Here is a 12,403-nt window from a genome sequence, read left to right on the forward strand (position 1 = left end):
TTATCTTTGGTTTTGGCAAGTTTGATTATAATATGTCTTGGTGACTTTCTTTTGGGATCTACCTTGTGTGGGGTTCGATGAGCATCTTGGATAGATGTCTTCTCATCTTTCATGATATCAGGGAAGTTTTCTGACAACAAATCTTCAACAATTCTCTCTGTATTTTCTCTTAAACCTCCCCGTTCTGGTACTCCAGTCAGTTGTAGGTTATTCCTCTTGATCGAGTCCCAGATAATTCTTAGTGTTTCTTCATTTTTTTATGTTCTTTTATTTGATTTTTCCTCAAATAAGTTGGTGTCAAGTGCTTTATATTCAGTCTCACTAATTCTGACTTCCATTGTCTCAATTCTGCTCCTATGACTTTCTTTTGAGTTGTCTAATTCTGAAATTTTATTGTTAATCCTCTGGATTTCTGTTTTCTGTCTCTCTATGGATTCTTGCAGCCTGTTAAATTTGTCATTATGCTCTTCTATAACCTTCTTAAGTTCCTCTATTGCTTTGTCTGTGTGTTCCTTGGCTTGTTCTGCATATTGCCTCATTTCTTTCTTGATCTCTTGAAGAGTTCTGTACGTTAATCTTTTTATTCTACCTCTGGTAATTCCAAAGAGTTCTCTTCCTTTGGAAAATTTCTTGATTCTTTGTTTTGGGAGCTTGCTGAAGCCATCATGGTCTACCTCTTTATGTGATTTGATATTGACTGTTGTCTCCAAGCCATCAATAAGTTATTATATTTATTTATTTTATGTTTGCTTACTATTTCCTAGTTTCTTGTTTTGTTTTGATATGCCCAAATAGCCTGCTCTTGTGAGCTAGTATCATTATTGGCACCTTTGAAGCTCTAACGTCGTGTCACCAGGTGGTTAGATCTGTTACTAGGTATGTGAGCCCACAAGTCCGTTTACTTTTCTTGTATGGATTCAGCTCAGGTGTGCAGCTAGTTGGTCACCAAGTGTGTGGTGCAGGCTCTCACCCACAGTCTTAGATGGGCATGGGTGATTAGTGTAGGCACAGGTATCTGGCTGCAGTAGGGGGTCATGCGCTGAACAAGGCAGGGGGCTGACGGCTGCCCCTGAGTGTCTGAGAGGAAAGCACGTCCCTGTTCCCTAGAGCGTATAGGTGGGTGGGTTTTGCAGCCGGACTATGAGCACCCAGTGCTGTTGGCTGTAAGGACTGGGAGGCACCATTTATTCTTGGGCCCCTGTTGCAGGTGGCTAGGTGGTGTAGGTGGAGCCACCAGTCCTCAGGCCCCTGATGTGGGTAGGTTAGGATCCTGGTTAATGGGCAGAGCGGTGTCAAATGTCACGAACCTGCCACTCCACCATATAGCTGACAGTTGAAGTTAGGCTTCAGGTATATACCCTGTTGTACTGTGTTAATGAGGGCCTATGCTGTTGAAATGGGCCCACACAAGTCTGTGCAGGAGTGAAAGGCATTCAAAGTCTGTGGACCCCTTATGCCTGTGCCTAGGCAAAGGATCTGTGCCTACCCTAAGTTCCAGACTTAAGGGGAGCTGGCAGATTATTTACTCCTGTACAATTTGTTCCCTCTCCAAGGCTGGGGGAATGGTTCAGGGTGCATGACAGGTCCTTACTTCTGGCCCAGGGGATGCAGCAATGGCTGAAGTCAGCCCGGGACCGTTGCAGAGCCGGGAGGGGGTAGGTAAATAGGAGGGAGGTATTTCCCAAAGTGGGTGTTTTTTGATCTGTCAGGTAGGTTAGACGCATGTACTTATCTTTTGCCGATTGAGCACCGCTTTTCACTGGTTCTAGAGGCTTGAGTAGACTGTCTACCACTCGGTCTCTCCCAATGTGGAAAACGCGTCCCAAGCGCCACTGCTTGCCTCACCATGTGCGCCAGCTGCAGGGTACCGGTTCCCGCTAAGTCAGGTCTGGCAACTCCTTGCTGCTTCTCAACTGTCTCTCCCTCCCCCTGATGCTCAGTCTGATTCCTCAACTTTGCCTTTGATGTTCAGGACTGCTAGATTGTCATATATAATTGATTCACTTTTTTTTTTGGGGTCTTTGTCGTAAGAGGGACCACAGGAGGCATCTGACTACTCCATCATCATGGCCCTGCCTCCCAAGAAGTGGTTTTCAAAACATTGGGCATCAGGCAACAAGTGGGGAACAAATGAGGAAAGCTTAGGAGTGCCCCAGCAACAGCCTGGAGGGAATTTCCAGGCCTCTACCCAGGGAGGGGTAAGACAGGCAGAGCCTGTTGGGGTCCTGAGTAAGGAGGTGGAGCTCGAGGTCCAGGGAGACCAGGCAGCTGGTGTTCACAGTGCAGAGTTCCAGAGAGGGGAAAGGTGCGAGAGGGAACCCAGAGGTCTACAGAGGGTCCCCTCAAGTATCAGCCGACTATGATCAGCGCATGAAATTAAATCAAATTAACCCAGGGGTTTGTTGATGGCTAATTAATTCAATTATGGGACATCCATGCAGTAGAACACAGTTCCTTGTTAAAATAAAGTCAACGTGCACAGTTGTACTAATATGGAGAAGACCCCTTAATGTGTTGTTATAGAATTGTACGCATTATACACCATTTTATTTTTAAGTTGATATTTTTGTTAACATATGCATAGAAAAGCCTGGAGGATGGAAAATAGTGCCAGCAGGGGGTCATCTCTGAAGAAGGGTTTAGAGAAGATTCATCTCTCTAAATTATAATTTTCTCTAATGTTTGAATTTTTTATAACAAGCAGGTGTTTACTTTTGAAATCAGGTATGAGGAATAAGAAAATGTTAACAGCTACTTAAAATTGAGCATCTCATTCGAGGCCCCTGCGGCCCAGATGGAGAGAAGTGATGGGCACACCACAAGTGTGGAGGGTACGAGAAAACTCCAGACTGGATATTCCAAAGAGACAGCTGCAAGGATGCAGGAGTATTTGGGGTGGAGAGCTAAGTAAAAGGAGTAAAATGAAAGTAAAGTAAGCAGGATCCACCAAAGGCAAAGACGGCTTGATCTGGGACGTGCGCCGGCATGACACCGAGGCCAGGAGGCAGTAGTTTGCTCACAGGTGCCTGTTCTCAGAGCTGATGCTGCTTTCCCGCTTCTTTCCCTTCCAGAGCTGTCTGCTCTTCCTGTAGCATAAAGGTGAGGCCATGTCCTTGGGGTCTGAGTGTGGCCTGACTGGGAGCTCCCGGTGGTGGGGAATGGAGGCTCTGCTGTCTCCCATAGGACTACCCCGCCCTTCCCAGGCACCTCACCAATCTTCTTCCTCCACGAAGAATCCATCCATAAACTTTCCCAGAAGTTTAGTTTTTAAAGACCCTTGTAGGTGGTCTTTTTATTTTTTTAAACATCGCATGTCAGTAAGCTGGTGCCAAAAACCCTTCATTTCCTTTCTAAAAGTCCTTCCTTCTAACATTGTGCACCTTCCTTAGGTGTTTTTGTAGAGGCTCTTCATAGCAGACCAGGATGTCTGCGTAATTGCAGGTGTCCACAGTGGTAAATGGATGATAAATAACATTTAGAAGTATGTTGCCCCATTACACCTCAACTCAGAAACAAGAATCTGCTCAAAAGGGATTTTTTTTCCACCACTTTTTTTTTTTTTTTTAACTTGCACTGTCTATCCTGCCACTTGGCAATAGAAAACTTCACCTCATCGGCATTAAACACTTACTGAGTGCAGGGCGTGATGCTAGGTCCTGTGTGGCATGAAAAGGCACATCCCCTGCCCTCTAAGAACGCCCATCTTAATAAGCGGAAAATGCAGTTGGGTGTGTAATAAACCAGAGGCACATGCTGGCCTCAGACACCAGAGGAGAGGTTGGGTGGGGGGCAGGTTGGCCTCTCCAGCTCATCACTGATGCCACTCACACCCCATGGGGGGCGCCCCATGACTGCATGTCCCCAGCTGACTGTGATGATGCCCCATCCCCTGGGTAGTCTTGTTCATACCTCCCTCTGCATTGCAGATGAAGATGCCTTCTAAGAAGTTTGCACACATCCCTGTATACACTCTGGGCTTTGAGAGTCCTCTGAGAGTTTCAAGTGCCAGAACCACACAGGCGCAGAGAAAAGATGTCTTCCAGTGAGTCCCCTTGGCCTTATAGCTGACATCACCGTGATGATCGCGCTCATAGGGGTATGGGAGCTGAGGGTGGGGCTGGCTCTGTCTCTGTTTGCTGGGCACCCCAAGGCTATGGGAAGCCAAGAGCCGTTTTGGGATACAGAAAATTGTGGAGGGCTCTCGGACACTGAGTAATTGAGAGGGAAACCATATGTGGGTGGTCAGGGCCAGGACTCATGTTCCCGTTGAGCCTTCGTTGGGCTTGTTCGTTCATTCGTTCGTTCCCAAAATCTGTGTAGACCCCAACTTTGTGTAGGGCTGCTGGCTTGGCTGGCATCCGAGCCTGCCCTCAGGGTACTGACCTTTCCACGGGGGGCAGGCCTGTAAAGCCGGAAGGAAATGAGCAGGTGCTGAGGGAGACGGTGGGGAGTGGACAGAGGCCATGTTAGGGAGGAGCACCAGGGAAGGCCAGAGGGGGTGACACTGGAGCCAAGCCAGGCCAAGGGGACTTTAAGTGCAAATACCTGGGGCTTTGGTGGCCTCCAGGTGGTGAGGCAGACAAAGGGAATAGGGATGAGGGGAGGAGGGGGATGGGAAGAAAGGGGGGAAGAGGGCAAGGGGGGAGGGGATGGAGGGGGGAGGGGTGGGGAGGGAAGAAGGGGATGAGAGGGGGAGAGGAGGCTGCAGTGACTGGGACAGGGTCGCTGTGAGTGTGGAGAGACAGTGGATCTAGTGTTCCGGTGTGGTGGGTCCTCTTGCTGAGCTGGCCCTCTGCCCCCAGGTCCCTGCAGGGGCCCCAGTGGCGGAGCGTAGAGGAGGAATTCCCCCACATCTATGCCCACGGCTGCATCTTGAAGGACGTCTGCAGCGACTGCACCAGCTTCGTGGCCGATGTGGTCCGCTCCAGCCGCAAGAGCGTGGACGTCCTCAACACCACGCCATGCCGGGCACGCCAGACCCAGTCCCTCTACATTCCCTCCACCCAGACTTTGGACTTCCAGTGACTGCCCTCCTACCGGCGGCTTTCCAGGCCCCCCGCCGGGGCACAGCAGCCCCTACCCCCTAGCTGTGCATGTACATATATACATATATAGACACATTTATATAATATATACACAGCCTCTATATTTATATACACAGTTCCTGGCCCCTCTAGTACCCTCCCTGTGGGAGGCCGTTTCCTCTCAAGATTCCTTGGTGGACGCTGGGGGAACATAGGTCCTGGGTAGAGCGGAGGATTCTAGATGGGGCCGCAGGTAAGACTGGCCCCACGCGGTTCTCGCTGCTTCCCCATCCTCCCAGGATGTCCTCCCGGAATTCTCCCTGGGTAGATGTCCAGGGTGGGAAAGGGACCAGGCACCCTACATCCAGCTGCTGTCCCTCAGAGGCTTGGGCTCAAGAGGCCCCACCTGAGGTTCATCTACCCTACATCGCAGGGACTGAGACCTGGCCGTGCCCACTCTTGCAGCCTGCTGTCTGCATCTACCCTGGCCCATCCCTGCTCCTCCTTGGCCCTCCACAGTGGGCATGTGCCCCTCTTGCCAGACGGGCGCTCTGCGCCCAGGAGGGCCTTGAGGTGCTTGGCATTCCTGGTACAGGAGGGGTGCAGTGCTGTAAGTTTGTACACACGGCCATGCTCGGCCTAATAAAGGTGGTCTTACAGTCGCTTGTCTGGGGTGTACCCTGAGGTGTGGTCCAGTCTCGCTCGGCGCCTATAGCAGGGGACATGGTTCCTGAAGGTGGAAGCTGGGCTCTAGGGGCTGCCCGCTTGCCCACCGGGACTGGGAAAAATCTTCCAGCCTATTGTTAGGTGGGGGTGCCCAGGCCATCTCCTCTCTACCAACCTCATGATGCTGGCCCAGTCTCAGTACTGAAGCCAGCAGGACTACTTCGGGACAGCAGCTCAGTCCACTGCCCAGGGCCTGTTATAGCCACATCTGCCAGCCTCGTTTCCCACATCCCTATAACTGCTCTCTTGGGCACTGTCGCAGGGTCCACATGCTCCTCGGGAATGGGGGGCTGCTCCTAGGCTCAGGGCCTGCACTGGACCCTCTGTGCTCACTCCACCCAGGAGGGGAGTTCTACTGTCATCCCGTCTTACAGATGAGGAAACAGAGGCTCAGAGTGGGAGAGGAATTTGGCCAGAGATACACAGCTTGTCCAGACTGAAGCCAGGCTACCATGAGGGAGTCAGATGTACATGGGGACGCTGTGGAAGTGAATGCCCCTAGAAAACAATGGAATAAAGTAGATTGCCCAAAGTTGTCATACAGTAAGGGTTAAAAGCCCCTCCCTTAGACCACTGTTTCCCACACTGTCTTAGTTATCTAGTGCTGCTATAACAGAAAGACCACAAAGTGGGTGGCTTTAACAAACAAATTTATTTTCTCACAGTTAGGAGGCTAGAAGTCCAAATTCAGGGCGCCGGCTCTAGGGGAAGACTTTCTCTGTCGGCTCTGGAGGAAGGTCCTTGTCTCTTTTGAGCTTCTGCTCCTGGGCGATCTTCATGTGGCTTGGCATGTCTCTTTCCCCCATTTCTGCTTGCTAGCTTGTGTTTAGTCTCTTTTATAACTCAAAAGAGATTGACTCAATATACACCCTATACTAATCCTGCCTCATCAATGTAACAAAGACAACCCATTCCCAGATGGGATTATAACCACAGGCATAGAGGTTAGGATTTACAACACATTTTTCAGGGACATAATCCATAACATCTCATGTCCTTGCCACATGCAAAACACATTCACCTCATCACATCATCCCAAAAGTCTTCAATCAACTCCAAGCTCAAAATCTTATCTTCTGAATCATCTAAATCAAATATAGGTGAGACTTTAGGTGTATTCATCCTGGGGCAAAATTCTTCATCTGTGAAACTGTGAAATCTAGATTACAAGTTATCTTTTTCCAAAGTACAATGGTGGAAGAGACAGACGGTAGACATTTCCACTACAAATGGGAGAAATTGGAGGCAAAGAAGGGATTAACAAGCACCAAGCAAATCCCAAACCTAGAACAATTTACATTAGCTCTCAAGACTTGAAAATAACTCTGTTCTCTGAGACCTTCTAGGCAATGGCCCCACCTTCCGCACTCTGGGTTTTGGCCATGCCTTCTGGATTCTGGGTGGGGGGCCCCTCTGCCCCGGGCTTCAGCTCCAACTTCCAGGCCCTCTGCGATGGCAAATCTGCTCCCCTGGCTTTGGGTGGCTCCATTCTACTCTGAGTGGTGTCCCCACTCCCTCAATCTCAGTAGGCCCCGTTCTTCTGCCCCTTGGGCATGGCAGCCCCGCCCCCTCAGCTTTGGGCAGCGGACCCATCCCCCTGGCACACCTTAATGGCAGCCCCACACTCCTGAACCGAGCTGGTGAAGATCTGACTCTGAAATCTAGGAGGCTGTGGCCACACCTTTTGAGATCCAGGAGACCATGGCCCCACCCTTTGAAATAGAGAAGGCCCTGCTTCCTGTGCTCCTTCCAACAGTTCTGCTGATCTCCAAGCTGCTCCAGGGATGGTCCTTTTCTTTTCCTGGAGGACAACAGATGTAGCTCCTTTGGCCTGTTTTCTGCCTGTAGAATTCCAAGAGGCAGACAGCATTCTTTCCTTTCGTTCTTTCTCTGTCTCCATCAGCCTAAGCTGATGGGTTTCCTGCTGTGGTAGTTAGTTAGGTTCATCAGTCACAGGCTTAATCTCTTTAACAAAGGATTGTGTAGCCACATCCTTAGTGAAAACGCTAGGACATGCGTCCTTAGTTTGTACAACAGAATTTTCCAAATCTTTAAGTTTTAATTTTGCACAGTTAATTTTTAAGTCCATGTCTTTCCTCTCACATTTTACTATAAGCAACAAGGAGAAACCACACAGCCCCTTTAAGATCTTGCTTAGAAATTTCCTCAGTTATATATCCAAGTTCATTACCTAAAAGTTCTCCCTTCCAACAAACATTTGAACATAATTCAGACAAGTTCTTTGTCACTGCATAAAAAGCATCGCTCTTCTTCCATTCTCCAATCATATGTTCATCAGTTTCTTTTAAAGCCTCACCAGAAGCACATTTAATGTCCACGTTTCTGGCAACATTTTGTTGTTGGTGCCGTATGTATTCTCTAGGACGATAGAGACTTTCTCTGTAGCTCTCCTCACTTCCTTCTGAGCCCTCACCACAATTGCCTTTGACATCCATAATTCTACCAACAGTCTCTTCAAGGCAATCTAGGGTTTTACTGTTTACACACCTTAAAACTTTTCCAGCCTCTACTCATTATCCAGTTTCAAAACCACTTCCACATTTAAGGTATGTGTTACAGCAGCACCCCCACTTCTCATTACTAAATTCTGTCTTGGTTATCTAGTGCTGCTGTAACAGAAATACCACGAAGTGGGTGGCTTTAACAAATAGAAATTTTCTCACAGCTTAGGAGGCTAGAAGTCCGAATTCAGGGTGCTGGCTCTAGAAGGCTTTCTCTGTATGTCGGCTCTGGAGGAACGTCCTTGTCTTTTCTGAGCTTCTGCTCCTGGGTGATCTTCATGTGGCTTGGCATGTCTCTTTCCCCATCTCTCCTTGCTAACTTGTGTTTAATCTTTATATTTCAAAAGAGATTGACTCAAGATACACCCCCTACACCAATCCTGCCTCATTAACATAACAAAAACACAACAACGCCAAATATAACAAAAAGCAAACTCCCAGGACCTGCCCCAAAGATTGAGAGTCCTTTGATCTTGGATGAGGTCCAGAAATCTGATTTTGAAGAGTTCTAGATTTACGTGTGCTTATTTCTAGCGGTAAACCCTGCTGGAGTAGTGGTTAAAAGCTATGTCTGCTAACCATAAAGGTCGGCAGTTCGAATCCACCACGCGCTCCTCGGAAACTCTGTGGGGCAGTTTTACCCGGCCATATAGGATCACTATGAATCGAAATCAACTGCACAGCAACAGGTTTGGTTTATTTTTTATTTTTTTAATTTCTAGTAAGAGGGTCCCTGTGTGGCGCCAACACTTTGCACTTGGCTACTAACCTAAAGGTTGGTGGTTTGAACCCGCCCAGCGGCACTGCAGAAGGAAGGCCTGGTTATCTGCTTCTGTAAAGATGACAGCAGAGAAAATCCTATGGAGCAGTTCTAATCTGCCACATGGGGATCACCATGAGTCAGAATCTACTGGACGGCAATGGGCTTTTTTTTTTTTTTCTAGCAAGGAGGGAACTGTCTCGTTTTCCAGCATGGAGTTAGGCTGCGACGAGTCGCACCTGCCAGGTCCGACAGGTGGGACGTGCAACGCTGCCGGGGGAAGGGGGTGAGGACACTCCACGCCTTACCCACCTGTCACCAGTGGATCGCCCACCTGTGCAGCCCGCTCCCTTACCCTCCCCGTTGACCTCTGAGAACCAAGGTCCAGGTCAACGGTCCCTCGCCCCCATCATAGCCCATCATCTATCGCGGGCCCCTCCAGAACACAAAGGAAACCACGATGCAGGGCTGCGGTCACAGCCGCGAGGAGGCGCCCGACTCTCGCGAGAGCTCGCCCGGCGTCCGCACCTCTGACGCCACCTGTGACGTGAGAAGCTCTGGGAGCCGCAGCACGCAGACGCGACACGCCAGCCTCGCGCCAGCGGGCCGCAAGTGCGCAGGCGCGTTGCAGCTTTCTCCACTGCTCTCTTCTTCTGTCCAGACGTCAACAGCCGTTGGGCCGTATGTCTCGCCGGGCCCTCCGGAGGCTGAGGGGGAAGCAGCGTGGCCAGGAGCCCCTTGGGCCCGGCGCCCTGCAGTTTGTCCTCCGGGAAGATGATGACGCAGAAGAAGAGGGGCCAAAACGGGGGCCAGCTGGCCGCCGTCCCCGGGGTACGGGGAAGGAGAGTGTCCGCGTCAACAACCGGTTCGAGCTGGTAAGGAGCCAAACGGCCTGGGGCAGGACGGTGGGTGGGGGCGGGGGCAGGGGCGAGGCGGACCTGCATGGGGCGGGGCCGACGCGGGCGCGACCGTGACATCATGGTGCGGGACTGGGCGTGGGTAAAGTTGGGTCTGGGTTCGGCTGGGATGGGCGGGGCCGTGACGTCATACAGAGGGATGAGTTGGGTCTGAGCTGCAATGGAGGATGGGGCGGGGAATGACGTCAAGGGGGTGGGGCGAAGTTGGTTCTGGCCCGCAGTGCAATGCGGCGGTTGGTGAAGCGAAGGTGTGTTTGGATTGCCTTGGAGTGGGTGAGGTCATGACGTATGTGGGCGGGGCGAGACAGGGCGGAGCGACGTTGGGTCTGGGCCGCAGTGCGGCGGTGGGCGGGGGGTGAAGGTGAGTTCGGACTGCAGTGGAGTGGGTGGGGTTATGACGTCAGGGGGCGTGGTGAAGTTGGACTCAGGCTGTGGTGGGTGGGGCCGTGACGTCAAGGAGTTGGCAATGGCCGGGACTTCTTAGGGTCGCTTGGTTTGGGCAGTGGGCTTGAGTGCGGCCTGTGCACCAGCGCTTAGTGGGTCTGCACAGACATCTTCGTTTAATTCTCACAACGCTCCTCCCTCGCCCAGGGTGTCCGAGTCTTGCTCAGTGCTGAGCCCCCACAGCAGGTCCTGGTGCAGAGAAAAAGCTCAGTGAATGTGAATGACTGTCTCCTTGGTGACTGCTGACTGTCTTGAGCCCCACGCAGCAGGGCGTACGCCTGGTTCTCACCCGTGCTCTCTGGGACTTGATGGCGGTGGTCAGTTGATTGAAGGGGCAGCAGAGGGTATGAGGATCATGGAGACACCAGCCTCCTCTTACCTCTCTCCTGGTCTCGGCAGTGGCCCCACCTTTACACAGCATGGAGCGTTAAGGGCCCGGTGTACACAGTGGGGAGTGCGGACCGTGGGTTTGGCACTTTGGGTTTAGAGATTTATGGCCTTTCTATTGAAGATAGGGTCTCACTCCGTTGTCTTAATTCTCCCATCTCTTCTAATTCTCAGACTGAAAGTACTCAACGCCTTTTTCTTGTCATTTGTTTAATCTTTTTATTATGAAAAATTTCAGACATGTACAGAAACAGGGAGAGTGGTATAAGGAACCCCCGTGTATCTATCACCCAGCATCCACAGGTAGCAACATACGACTGGTTGTGTTTTATCCATTCTTCAACCGACTTCTCCCCATAGATTATTTCAAAGCAAATTCAGGCATCACATCATTTATCCTTAGATTTGCTGGTAATTTTTCTGACTTCTCTCAGAATGCTCAAGTCTTCATTCTCACCCCAGTTGTTAACAGGCCAAAATCGGTTTGTGCTGAAGTTGACCATTTTCGTGGACCTTTCACCAGATGGTAAACCAAAAAAAACCCATTGTCGAGTCGATTCTGAATCATGACTATCTCGTGTTACAGAGTAGAACTGTTCCATAAGGTTTTCTTGGTTATAATCTTTATGGAGGCAGATTGCCAGGCATTTCTTCTGCAGCAAATTCACAAATGTATATACCCATGTAACTGCTACCATCAAGGTAGAGAATATTCCTGTCCAGCTCCCTGGGCCCCTTTCTAGTCAGTCCCTCCCACCCTGTCCCCAGGCAGCCACTGATCCGCTCTCTGTCACTATGTATTACGCTGCCTGTTCTAGAATAAATGGAATCGTACAGGGTGTACTCCTTGTGTCGGCTTCTTCTGCTCAAGCTAATGTTTTTATTTATTTATTTATTTTATTGTACATCAGGTGAAGGCTTACAGAAGAAATAGTTTCTCATGAAACAGAAGTACACATGTTATTTATGACATTGGTTAACAACCCCACAACATATCAACCCTCTAACTTCTCAACCTCTTTTCTTTTTTTTTTTGGTGAAAATACCCATAGCCAAAGATACACCATTTCAAAAATTTCTACATGCACAGTTCAGTAACATTGACTACGCTCTTCCAATTGTGCTGTTATTCTCACTTAAGATGAAGGCTTACAGAACAAAATAGTTTCTCATTTAACAGTTACTACAAATGTTGCCCTATGATAATGGTTAACAATCTCACTTCACTACACATCAACAATATCCTTACTCAACCTTGGGTTCCCCATCACCAGCTTCCTTGTCCCCTTCTGCTTTCTGGCCCTTGTCACTGGACTTCTGTACCTCGTTAGTCTCATTTGGTTTTACGTGGCTATCCACTCCCAGGCTGAACAGTGAACCTTGAAGGTAACTTCACCACTGAGCCAAAAGGGTGTCTGGGGGCCATTCTCACGGGGTTTCTCCAGTCTCCTTTAGGCCAGTAAATCTGGTCCTTTTTTTTGTGAGTTAAAATTATGCTCTACATCCTTCTCCAGCTCTGTCCAGAACCCTCTGTTGTGATCCTGGTCAGAGCAGTCAGTGGTGGTAGCCGGGCACCATCTAGCTGTACTGGACTCAGTCCAGTGGAGGCCTTGGTAGCTGTGG

General features: G+C 49.9%; 1 protein-coding gene across 1 annotated transcript in view; it reads left to right on the top strand.

Moving 5' to 3' along the window:
* Positions 1–5,025, top strand: part of SPIRE2 (spire type actin nucleation factor 2) — a 42,973-nt gene extending 37,948 nt beyond the window's left edge. Inside the window, exons 14-16 of the mRNA XM_023732520.1 lie at positions 3,072–3,099; positions 3,927–4,042; positions 4,803–5,025. Coding sequence (XP_023588288.1) covers positions 3,072–3,099; positions 3,927–4,042; positions 4,803–5,025 — 367 coding nt within the window. The remainder of the gene's footprint in view (positions 1–3,071; positions 3,100–3,926; positions 4,043–4,802) is intronic.
* The last annotated feature ends 7,378 nt before the right edge of the window (positions 5,026–12,403 follow it).

This window comes from Trichechus manatus, unplaced genomic scaffold (assembly GCF_000243295.1).
Source record: "Trichechus manatus latirostris isolate Lorelei unplaced genomic scaffold, TriManLat1.0 scaffold00053, whole genome shotgun sequence".
Lineage (NCBI taxonomy): Eukaryota > Metazoa > Chordata > Mammalia > Sirenia > Trichechidae > Trichechus > Trichechus manatus.